Source organism: Sebastes fasciatus, chromosome 10, assembly GCF_043250625.1.
Source record: "Sebastes fasciatus isolate fSebFas1 chromosome 10, fSebFas1.pri, whole genome shotgun sequence".
In the NCBI taxonomy this organism is placed as follows: Eukaryota; Metazoa; Chordata; class Actinopteri; order Perciformes; family Sebastidae; genus Sebastes; species Sebastes fasciatus.
Genome location: NC_133804.1, coordinates 20,976,544 through 20,988,878, shown reverse-complemented (window position 1 = coordinate 20,988,878; position 12,335 = coordinate 20,976,544). Strand labels below are relative to the sequence as shown.

The following is a 12,335-nucleotide window of genomic DNA, read 5'->3' as shown; positions in this document are numbered from 1 at the left end:
CCTAAAGAATCCATTGGTACCAACCATGTCATACTAGCTTGTCGGGAAGGAGGTTAAATAACGCTCCAAATGTACGCTAAATTTTGGCGAGGAAAAACTGTCATGGACATTTTCAATAGGGGGTCCCTTGACCTCTGACCTCAAGACATGTGAAAGAAAATGAGTTCTATGGGTACCCACAAGTCTCCCCTTTACAGACATGCCCACTTTATGATAATCACATGCAGTTTTGGGCAAGTCATAGTCAAGTCAGCACACTGACACTCTAACAGCTGTTGTTGCCTGTTGGGCTTGAGTTGGTGATTGATTTCCAATAATAAATATATACATACATTTGCATAAAGCAAGCATATTTGCCCACTCCCATGTTGATAAGATTATTAAATACTTGACAAATCTCCCTTAAAGGTACATTTTGAACAGTTAATAAATGTGTGATTAATTTGCGATGAATAGAAATTACCTATTTTAACCGATTGACAACCCTAATCTTGATACAGTAATTGTTTTGTAAATTCAAGTGAGAAGTTGTTTATGGATAAATTAACAAGAGGGCAATGTTTGTTTTTGGTTAATCCAGTGAATTAAAAACCTGAAAAGTTAAGGTACATTGATGCAAAAGTCATGCAAACCCAATATTGCCAACAATGGTCTAATACAACCAGATTAAAGGTACTGTATGTATATATATATATATATATATATATATATATATATACCATGATATATATCTTGGTATAAACTTTAAGGCACAATCTCTGATGGCTGACAAATGTATACCATGGTATACGTATATCTTCATATAGCCCAACCCTACTGCATATCACAATTTCTTTAGCCAAGGGAAATGTCTTCAGATTGCTTCTTTCGTTTAACCAACAGTCCAATTTAGAGTGATATAAAATAGAGAAAACCATCAAACCCTCATATTGCTGTAGCTGGAGCAAGCAAATTTGGGGATTTTTTGCTTGATACATGACTTAAACGATGAATAATCATCAAAACAGATGTCAATTCATTTTTTGTCGATCAATTAATTGAGCATTAATGCCAAGTGACCACATCTGGAGCCTCGGCGAACTTGAATCCCTTTCTATAATATACCCTTTGACAGATAAGAGAGCATGTGAAGAAGCAGCTTAAAGAGGCTGGGAGACACAAGAAATGTTTCTGTAAGGTTTACTGAGTCGAGAAAGACTGCTGCACACAGAGCTGAAATAAATAAATGAAATAATTTTATCGTAATAATTATAATAACCATCATAGTAAGATTGCTTATTTAGGGTTTCTGTCTTCTTTTATATATATAATATATATAACTTTCAATAAATTGTTCCCTTTAATATTTTTTCTCCTGTGTTTATGCATGAGACTTTGGTTTGTTCCACTGAATGTCCTGGTAGCAGCATTCTGTATCCACGGTATCGCACGGGAGCATCATCCCCCGGGTCGTTTCTATAGCAATGCTAATAGACAAGGCACCCTCCCCGCCATGCTCGCCCCTGCGCTCGTCATCCTCTGCACCTATAAGCTGAGGGTGTAGTGTCCTGGGGGGTGGGGGGGTGGTGGTCATGAAGAAGGTCTCCAGTTGTCTTTGGTTGGTCGTCGGTTTGGTTTGCTGTGATTGGCTGGCTGTTTTTGGTGCAGCTTGGTTTTTATACATTCCAGTTCCTAAAGCTTCAGTCCCTGCGGTGAGTTGTCACGGGTTCATGCAGGGACTGGATGGTCCCTTTCCAGAGTCCCTCGTGATCCAGCTTCACTCATGGTTGTTGGTGCACTCGCTCACACACAAACAAACACACACACACTCTTACATACATTTCCTCGTCTTCTTGTTCTTACAAACATGCGTTTATTCAGTAAGTCACTCACTCGATCATTCATCCTTTTGTCATCCATTCATCCGACAGTCTCACAGGTTCACACCAATTTAGCAGTGAGACAAATAAGTGCGTCACATGTCCATTATTGGTCCATTTGATCTGTGCAGATCACTCAATCCCTTTGTCCACTTTGCCGTTTTCCTGTCCTCTCCTTCCTGTTTTCCCTTTATTCGTAGGCTAAGCACCCACTCTCTTGTTCAGTCAGTCTTTCCCACCCTTGTTCTCTCTCTGTATGGTCCAGTTGTAATCCCATACTTGACATTGTCCAGCTGGTCCAGAACAGGAGACACGAAGGCCTTGTGGTTTTTGTGGTTGTGGAATAAGAGGCCTTCGTACAGCCTGGGACTCTGGCTGCCCTTCAGGTTCCCTGTCAGTATTTCTGGCCTATGAAGGGAAGCATAGAGCAGTCCATAGAGCTTCCAGCGATGAACTAGTAATGGTCCAGTTGGCCCAGTAAGGGAACTAAAATTGAGAGGAATGATCACTAACTATGGGGTTGTAGTGGCAAATTAGTAGGCGTAAAGCTTAACCCCATGAATGATTCATCAAGTTTCTGGTCAATGTTTGTCCCAACAAAGGGAGCTGTTCAGTCGTGTGCGACAGAGGAGATGACTGGGTTAGCCATTGGCAGGCTCAAGTCAAGGCTTTGGATGACAAGAAGACAGTGGGTGCTAGCGTTAGCCACTACTAGCGGGGCCCGGTAGCACGCACCCGCTTGCCCCGCTTGCTGACGGTGGTGAAGCGAAAGGGGGTGGTGAGGTCGGGCTGCTCCCCGGGCGGGAAGCGTTTCATGAAGTGTACATCCTGCTGGTTGGGGAGCGTGTGCGGGCCACGGCGAGGACGGCCTCTTTTAGTGAAGCCCACATACCAGCCTGTGTAGCGCGCCGACATCAGAGCTGTGTAGTGGTTTTCCAGAACCTTTTCCACAAAGACGCAGTCATCGCTTCGATTACTGGCCTTCTGAGAGAGCAAAGAAACCACAGGTACCCACACACACACACACACATTGGGAGAAACAAAGAGAGGCCGGTCAGGAAACTGTAAGATAATTAGATTTTTTATAAACGTCTCTAAAAGAAAGAAGTCTTACCTTTCCTACCAGCTTGCCGCGGCGATTCATGCACAGGTAGAAATTGGTTTCTTTGCCCCGGATTCTCACCTGGCTACCAAAGGTATCGGCCTCCACTACGAGCTGGGCTTGTGAAGGGACAGACAGAGGGACAGACAGACATTAGAGCCGCAGGCAATGCAGATAAATACAGTATGTTGTGCTTGCAGGATGTCACAGGTTTATTAGGTTGTATCACGCAAATGTTAAAGGAAGAAAGATAAAGGGAACCCAGATTTGGAGCTCACTTAGTTTCATGTTGTGAGAGATCATTTGCCATAGCAAAGAACAACATTTATGCTTAAACAAACAAGCCCACGGCCAAGTAGTGTGACACTAATTGCACGGATTACCAGCCACCATTAAATCAGATTTTAAAACCAGATAAGGCAATCGCATTAAATCACGGTTTAAGGATTCATAGTTGCTATTAAACGCGCTGATAAATCACAGGCCGATGTAAATGTCCGTGGCTGGACAGATGGTTGTCAGATAAGCCCGGTCACACACATGGATGTGAGGCCGCTGACCACAAATGGGCCTCGTAAAATAGATAACAGCCAAGAGTAGACGGAGCACGGTGGGCCGAGAGGAGCGGGAGAACACTCAGACTGAGTGTCTGCGATACTGTTGTTTTAAGGTGAGTGCATGTGCGTGTGCACCTCTGTGTATTTGTGTGTGTGCAGGTGCATGCATGTTCATCCTTCCAGGCAATACCGCTTCACCAACTACACATCTTCAGAGAGCGCTTGTGCCTGTTTAAAAATAAATCCCTAAAATGGTTCCTACATGACCTTAGTCAACAAAGGGGTCAAGAGAAATCAATACCTCCCTCCCTCTTGCCCTCTTCCGCTCTCTTCCCCCAACTCTCCTCTTGTCTCCCTTCTGCTCTTTCGCTTCATGTTTATACCTTCATGCACCCGCCCCTTCTTTTGCTTTATTTCTTCTCTCTCTGCTCTTGGTTTTCCCCTGTGTAATACCTCATCGCCATAGTTGGTCAGTTTTGGGTGGATTGTTCAGCTTAGGAGTGATATTTGTCTATAAGCAGACATGCTTTTGCATCTATGGCTTGAAGTGGCGCGTTAGCAACCTGACATGTTTATGAATCGACTGGGATGTGCAATATGAGCCACCGCTGGAGCACATGCAAGAAATATGAACTCCAGCTTTATGGCTTGGCTTTCTTCTGCCCATTGATTCTGCGTGTGGTTTAAGAATGGGTTAGACATCATTACAGGCGGAGAAAGGTGGAGAGGAGGAGGGAGTGGGGGATGGACAGAGGGAGTGTTAGAGGATGGAGGGAGGGAGGGAGGGAGAGGAAGCCTGCTGTTTTAAATCCAGAGGAGACAACAGGGAGGATGAGAAATCAATGGAGGGATCGATGAAGGAGATGAGTTTCTAACACTCGGTCCAACACTCTACCTGCCAGGCTTCTCCCGCTAACTCACACTTGTTTTCGCTAACACCTTCTTTCTCTTTCTCTCTCTCTCTCTCTCTCTCTCTCTCTCTCTCTCTCTCTCTCTCTCTCTCTCTCTCTCTCTCTCTCTCTCTCTCTCTCTCTCTCTCTCTCTCTCTCTCTCTCTCTCTCTCTCTCTCTCTCTCTCTCTCTCTCTCTCTCTCTCTCTCTCTTTCTTTTGCTCTCTTGTGAATCATTGAGTCAGCAGCCAGTCGATGAGGTCTTTGTACTCCCAAGACAAGCTCCACTGCCCCTCTGCCAAAGCCTGGGGAGGCATGTGTGTGTGCTTTTGTGAGTGTGCCTGCACAGTTGCATTCTGTATCCGTTCATGCATGCACTTGGTCAACCTTCAAGTCTTTGTACTTGCAGCCGTTAGTCGGTGTGAGTGTGCGATGTGTGTGCAGGGAAGCATTTAACTGTGTATACACTGACTCACATGCACCACTGTATTCTACTGTGTGTGTGTGTGTGTGTGTGTGTGTGTGTGTGTGTGTGTGTGTGTGTGTGTGTGTGTGTGTGTGTGTGTGTGTGTGTGTGTGTGTGTCTTACCAAATTTGTCTCCATCTTCTCCTCGAGCGCTGATTCTGCGTCCCAGCACCTGGACGTGTTTGCCACTGGTGCGGCTGTAGAGCTGGTAGACCCGGTGGTGTCGCCGACTCATGGTGTCTCGCACCTGCGTCTGGTTCTCCACATGCACGCTGAAGTTGACTCCATCCACACCAAGTACCTGCTGTGAACACACAGACACACGCACACACACACCAAGGCAGACACACACCCAGAGGTTGGCACACATACAGATACAGAGAATCATGAACAGGTTTAAAAAGCTGCACGCACTACCAATATGCAACCTTTCCTTTGTAATGTACAATCACTCTTTGTCATGCTTACCTGTAATGGATTGCACATCACCAGCAACATCTGGATACATCTGGAAAAAGTAGAAACAGATGACTTTAGAAATATGTAAGCAACATTGAATGTTGGAAGAGTTATGTGTGACACCATCATTTCCATCTCTTTCTTCTCTGCCGTTCTTTCTGTTCAACATCTCTTTTCCTTATTGGGTGATTACTCACACTGCTGGGTGTGCGGCTGGCACAGAGACATGACATACAGGCAGGCAGATGTACAGGGATAGGCAGACAGACAACACCCAGAGCTGTGTTTATTGTTACGCTACCAGGCTTCTGTCCAAACCCACTTTCTGACCCGTTCGTGACTTTCGCCACACCAAAATCTGGCCTCCAAATGACCCGAATGGGCCGTGGCGAAATGGCAAACATGCCGAGACAACTAGAACATGTTTTGGTTTGGACATCTGAGGGACTGGGCTGACTTATTTGGCTGCTCTGTGTATGTAGACAGCTGGGCTGGACTACAGGTGTACACTCTGCTGTGATGTGGCTTTGGAGAGCGGCGGACTGTGGTTACATTTAGAGATGCTATGAATAAGTGAGAACATGAGCTACCAAAACGTGTGGAAAGATGATTAATGGGGAATAATCATGGTGATGTAGAATGCAGAATTAGATGGTATTGTCCTTGAAAGTATAACTTCTTGTACCTTACTTATCCTTCTGATCTGGACTTTTAGAGACATTTATGATTGAAACAGCTGGTTACAGTTAAAATTTAAATTCTTCTCACTTTATCCCGTTGCTTAATTGAAGTTAAGACCTTGACCTTGGATGTATCAAATGTTATTCACAGCTTTAGTAAGGGAGTGATTGTGTTGCGCAAAATCTACTCTGGCAGTCCTTGAACTGTTCTGAATTAGTGGCTGAAGACATGATGAAGTTCAGAACAAAGTGTGTGGGCTGAAAAGCAATTCTACGAATTTTGTCTTTCCCCACCTCATCTTCTGCTATCTCTCTGCATGCCTCTTCTCTCTCTCTCTCTCTCTCTCTACTCCACTCTTTTTCTCTGACTTGTTGTCCTCCCTATCGCCTCTCTACCGTATCTCTCCCTCCCTGTCTCTCTGTCCACTCTACCTTTCTCCTATCGTTCCCTGCCTCCCATCTTCCTTTATGTTTGGGGTTAGCAGGGCGACTCCTCCACACTGTCATGGGCATGCACACAGATGTGCAGATGTGTGCAGGGTGTTTGTGTGCGTACAGGAGGAGCAGGCAGCTGACAGCTGGGCCAAAGCAAAGACATACGCGCTGCTGAGAGAGGGAGATAGCGAAGAGGAGAGAGAGGCGGACTGAGAGGTACACAAAGGGATAGGGAGAAGGAAGGTGATGTAAGAATAAATAGAGGGGGGATGAAGCAAGAGAAGGCTGACAGATAATAAGAGAGGTGAGAGATACAATCAGAGAGAAGATGCACAGATGTGAGAAGGAGACGGTGAAAAAAGACTGAGGTTACATCTTGAAGGGAGAAAAAGTGGCAAAATGAGAGACAGTAGTGTAACCACAGAGTGTGGCCTGGCGTGAGAAGTAGACAAAAAGATAAATAATGGGAATGAAAGAGGAGGGGGGTTCAACCCATGCACGTCGTAACACATGTCACTGCCTCCTGACTAACACACATATATACATGTGCTTCATCTCTCTCTCTCTTCCCTCCTCCTTCTCAACATTTCTTTCCCATAGTTGGTGTGTTGGCCCCTGAGTCGTTCTAATAGATGCAGATATCCTGGGCAATGCAGTAGAGTGTTGGCCCTCACATTTTGCCTGCGCAGCCGAAAAAACCTGAGCGCCTGTGCATTGTGAGGACTCTCAGCTGTTAAAACACCACGGCTGCACTGCCGCCGAGGACACTGCAGGAAAAGTGCCTCGGCACTGGATTCCCCCGCTCCCACAAAAACCACAGACACTCCATATTATGCCAGCCACAGAGAGAAAGAGAAGGAGAGAGGAAAGAGGGAGACAGGATCAACCGGAGGTGGGGGGAGGGATGAGAAAACGAGAAAATAAGAGAGCGCCGAGTAAAAGTCGGGGAGAGTAAAGACAGAAGGAGGTATGGAGAGAGGGAAAGCCCGGTGCGCCTTGGCTGGCTGCCAAAACAAGCAAGGGTCTGACATCATAAACCTGCGTCCCAGCAGATCTACCATATGGAGGCTGCGGTTAGACTAGCAGGCCTCAGCACCGAGGACTGGGCAGCAGCGTGGAGCGAGAGCGGTCGGCCTGGTGGGACTCAGCACAGAGCAGTGGTTTCAGCTGTGTGTAGCAGTGGTTAGCGTGGTAGGCCAACACTGGAGCAGTGGGCTTCGGCACAGTGCAAGAGTTTCAGATGTTCAGCAGCGGGCCTCGGCGAAGAATAGTGGTTAGGCTAGTGGGCGTGTGAGTGGTATCAGCAGTAATATGGTGGAGCAAAGAAGCAGAGGGCCTCAACATGGAGCTGTGGCTTTACGAGAAGAGCAGTAACAGGTTGTTGTGGCAAAAGGCCCTTGGCTTTTTCTCACTGGCTGAAGACTTTCAGTGTGATCACGTTGGTAAAACAGCATGGATGAAGTGAAGTGGCTGTGGTAAAGCTGATAGGCAAGAAGGAAATTAATTGAAAGATGATTGGCTCTGAAAGACATAAACTAAAACCAGCAGACTAAACAGTGAGACTGCTCCTCCTCGGATACTGCCAGGGGCGCCATCATTCATCAGTTATTAATTCATACTTTTTATCTGAGCAAGTATCTGTGGAAAAATGGGGGTATAGGCAAGACAGGAAGACAGATGTAGGCAGTTAGGTGGGTAAGTGGAGAGAGTGTGAGGGAGACACAGACGAAGAGAGGGAAAGTCAGGCAGACACCAGCAGCAACAGCAGCACACACCCTGTCCAGGTTGTGTGAGGAATGAGAAGTATCTGGAGATGACTGCCATCTGGGAGAAGTACAGCCGACACAAAGAAAGAAAAATAAATCCCTCGGCTTTTAACAAGACACACCTCAAATGGGCAAACTCAAGCCCCCTGAGTCTGTATCCTCCTCCCTTAGATTTGCTCTTGGCACTTTATCATTTTCCTATCCCACTAGATAAAGCCGGTGTTATTTGACTCAACTTCAGAAATATTTTCAATAGGGGAAAAAAAAAAAAAAAGCATTTTCTTGGCGATGGGAAAATGGCTTTTTCTAATCCAGCTTGGCCATCCCTGAAGTAAGTGCAGATGGTGATGGAGATGTTTATGGCAGGTTTTATGAGTAACAGGGCCCTGACTCTGACCCAGTGACCCTGAACTGTCAGCCAATCAAAACAGGGCCTTCCAGTGGCATGTTTTCTATGGGGGACTGATGAGGAGTGATGTAATCGTTAGACACTGCAGCCTTCCTCTCCATCTCCATCATCTTCATCTCTAGCTCACCCTGTCACGAAAACTAGTTTTAAACAACTGAAGAAGACTCGGAGTGCATACATAAATAACATTATTACATGATGAAGTGATAAAAGTGACTTACAAGACGGTCAGCGTGGAAAGAAGGGACCACATTGCTTCCCCCCTCCACTATGGAACTTGTCCCAGAGACAGTCTCCTCGCTCGGTCTGAGCCAGTCCGACAGTCCTGGAGAGAGTTCCCCTCTGTGTGTTGTGAATCCGCTGGATGTTGTGCAGAGTCAAAGAGTCAGCGGACACTCTTGTTGGCATCGGCGGCTGCAGTGCCCCGATTCTCCCGGCGTGGGTAAATGTGCCACTGTGACCGCCGGGCAACCTCTAACAGCTGTCCAGACCGACCGGTGGCGGTGGAGAGACGGATGGGCGGGGGAGCAAAAGGGGGAAGGTTTTGGGCTTTAAAAACCTGCGCGTCCCCGAGAAAGAGAGGAACAGGTGAAAGCGCGCTCACGCGTCACACAGATAAACCAACCCCAATCGACCTCGTTGACCCTCAGAAGTGATGCTCGGCCTTTTGGCGAGATGCGGTTCGTGCGTAATCTTCTGCGTAATCCAATGCGTAACGGCAAGAATTCAGTCGGTGAGATAATAAAAGAAAAGTGGTGGAGTGTTTGTTCCTGCGCAGATAGCTAGGAGTAGCAGGGCAAGGTTTTAGTCCCAGCAGAGCAGGCTCAGGAGCTGTTGGAGGTGGGCTACCTGGGCTGGCTGATGGAGCAGACGGCGAGCTGGAGACGGAGGCTCTGCTGCAGGCGCAGGGTAATGCAGGACTGCCTCCTCGGTCATGACTGCGTCCCTCAACGGGTCTGTCTGTGGTGACTCAGGTGACACCGACCAACAGTGTCCGACAGAGAGGATGATGATAAGGTCCCAGAGCGGTCCAGCTCAGAGGGGTATATGGGAGAGTGCTGAATGAAAATGGGAGGGGATAATAAAGGGGGAAAGAAAGACTAGAGGGAGGGAGAGGGAGGGAGGGGGTGGTTGGAGAGGAGAGGATGGGAACAGCTGGGACTGGGTGGCGGACTCAGCCACCCGCGACACAGCGAGGAAATGACAGCCGCACTTTGCACCTGATTTTCCGGACTCAGCCTCTGGTTGTTACCGCTTGGCTGCAGCAGTCCTCTCTGCGCCCTCTCGACACAATACCAGCCAAAACACAGCACGATGACATCACCTCCGAAATGTTTGAAGGGGGGGAGATGCAATCCGATCTTTTTATTTATTTTTTTTAAACGTAGAAAGTTTAAGCAGTTTCCCTGAAGAGGGGAAAAAACACGAAAGTCTCCTCGTTCCGAGAAAAGCGAACTCCAAGAGGAGAGGAGTCGAGCTTTCTGAAGAAATAAAAGTTAAAAACGAGCGCTCTGGAGACGTGTTTACCCCAAAAATCACACTGACAGATCGACTCCCAGTCCAGAACCTGCACCGTTCCTCTTCCCTTTTATATTTGACCTCCCTGTTTCATTCAGACACCAGAGGAGAAAAACGCAAGAAGAGAACGCAAACAGAACCGTGCGGTTTCTTTATCCACTTCTCTGGTATTATGCAGATTCCTTCTCTCCTTTTCAAAAATTCCAAGGTTTCCTTTCCATAAAAAGCTCTTCTTCTTGAGGGGGGCTGCACAGGAGAGGCGCGTCGGCAGGCACAGACCTCACTCCAAGAAAAACCAGAACAAGATTTTAACAGACGCGGATCAATCCTCCCTCCCTCCTCTCCTCTCCTCACTCCCTCCCACCTCTCTCTCTCTCTCTCTCTTCCTCGCACACACACGCACATGCACACTTATTGGATCAAAATGGGATTAGTCAGTCGCTATGCGATGCCGACCCAATTTACACTGCACAAAATATCAATTTTAACAAGTGTTCCGTTGTATGTGAAAAACATCTGCTAATGAGGTGAGATAATTTCACTTTGTTTACAACGCAAAAAAGCAACTTGTTTCTTTCCACGACTCAGGCAATTCTCTTTTTGGAACTATTGCGTCTTGTTTCAACTAATATTTGTTTTGTGGTCATACCTGAAACAAGTAAATGCATAGGAAACTATTTGAATGATGTCAGAGAGGAGAGGAATTCATTCGTTTGAAGATTTTAAAGTGAGCAAAATGTGACAGAAAGAGAAAGTGGCAAAACTTTCGTTTTAAAGACTTCCACAAAACAAAGACACCTGCCTCAGTCAAGTGAACATCTGTCTTAAAAAGCGGACTTCTTGCCCTCCATTATCTCTCCTGAAGATAACCTGCAGCCTCAGTGGCCTCAGGATGGAGGGTGGAGGGCAGTGCACACACACACACACACACACACGCACACACACACACACACACACCCTTCAGAGCTGCGGTGCTTTCAAGTGATGTATTTTGACTCCCCATTTCATAACTTTTAAGTTAAACCTTAAGAGGGAAAAATGAAACGGAGAATGAGAGACAGTCGGGAGGGCGGTATGTAAGCACGGACACGGATCCAAAACGAACATTTCTCAGGGATTTCGGCAGCAACGCCCGCTCTGCGCTCCCAAAACTCCCTCTCACCGCCGCACAACCGCAGACGGTCAGCCAAGCCAACACAACACTCCTGCCATACCTTTCATTCACACACACACACACACACACACACACACACACACACACACACACACACGCACACACACACACACAGAGAGAGAGAGAGAGAGAGAGAGAGAGTAATAGAGGTGGGAGGGGGGTTGGCCTCATACATCAGGGACAGTTATCTTGGCTCCAAAAGTAGGCTTATTCTTTTCAACATTGTACTTTCAAATCACACACACACACACACACACACACACACACACACACACACACACACACACACACACACACACACACACACACACACACACACACACGCTTGTGCAACTGGACAGGGTTGAGCTGGGCTGGGTAGGGGTACTGTGGTTGAATGCCTTTCCAGTCATGCTCCATAGACAAGCCTCTGGCCTTCTTTCCTACTACTGGCTCCCTCTGTCTTTGCACCTGTGTCTGGGTGCTTTTTCGCCGCTCACCGCACTGCTGCGAGGGACACGAGTGTAAATGTTGTGGAGAGGGATTTGAACCACATTCTGGTGATGAGGAATGAGGCCCGTCTGGTACTCTTAAGCCCAGATGGAAGGGTTCAGAACAGGGACTACAGCACATCTTGGTACAATGGTGGAGTAAAGAAAAAGCAGACAGAGGAGCTCAGCTCCATTCACAGACTGCGCATGAAAGCCCGATTTAACAGTAGTAGTGGATTTGTAGATAGTTGTAGGTTTTCCAAAAGGATCCTGATGCTGAGATGATCTTACTCCCATTGTAAATCTGTAAAATATTATGTTAGTCTAAGGTTCTTCTGGGAAATGAGACTTGATGTGTATCTGGCTCAGATTTGGTTGAAATACAAAAAGAAAATTAAACTGAGCCCCTTTCACATCTGGAGTCGCAGACAGTTAGAACAACACATTGTTCATACCTCAATTGTAACTGTTATTTGGGCAAACAAAGCTGTAGCAGCAAGTCTTAGAAATGACTCCGTCTGTGGAGTCTTGTGGAGAAATGTTACCTGGAT

The 12,335-nt window shown here is 46.8% G+C and overlaps 1 protein-coding gene and 1 long non-coding RNA gene across 5 annotated transcripts in view; one reads left to right on the top strand and one right to left on the bottom strand.

Annotated features, from left to right (window-relative positions):
• Positions 1-1,163: 1,163 nt before the first annotated feature.
• The window catches only part of LOC141775515 (fibroblast growth factor 18-like), a 305,178-nt gene continuing 294,006 nt past the window's right edge, over positions 1,164-12,335 (bottom strand). Inside the window, exons 1-5 of one of the 4 annotated variants that reach the window (XM_074648963.1) lie at positions 8,844-11,057; positions 5,342-5,381; positions 4,997-5,174; positions 2,974-3,080; positions 1,164-2,843 (exon numbers count right to left, since the gene is read on the bottom strand). In XM_074648963.1, coding sequence (XP_074505064.1) covers positions 2,571-2,843; positions 2,974-3,080; positions 4,997-5,174; positions 5,342-5,381; positions 8,844-8,875 — 630 coding nt within the window. In that variant the 5' untranslated portion in view covers positions 8,876-11,057 and the 3' untranslated portion in view covers positions 1,164-2,570. Of the gene's footprint in view, positions 2,844-2,973; positions 3,081-4,996; positions 5,178-5,341; positions 5,382-8,843; positions 11,058-12,335 lie in introns of those variants that run through there. The other 3 variants (XM_074648962.1, XM_074648965.1, XM_074648964.1) reach the window with 3 other exon arrangements.
• The window catches only part of LOC141775516 (uncharacterized), a 27,197-nt gene continuing 17,592 nt past the window's right edge, over positions 2,731-12,335 (top strand). Inside the window, exon 1 of the long non-coding RNA XR_012595615.1 lies at positions 2,731-2,866. This is a non-coding gene — a long non-coding RNA (uncharacterized LOC141775516). The remainder of the gene's footprint in view (positions 2,867-12,335) is intronic.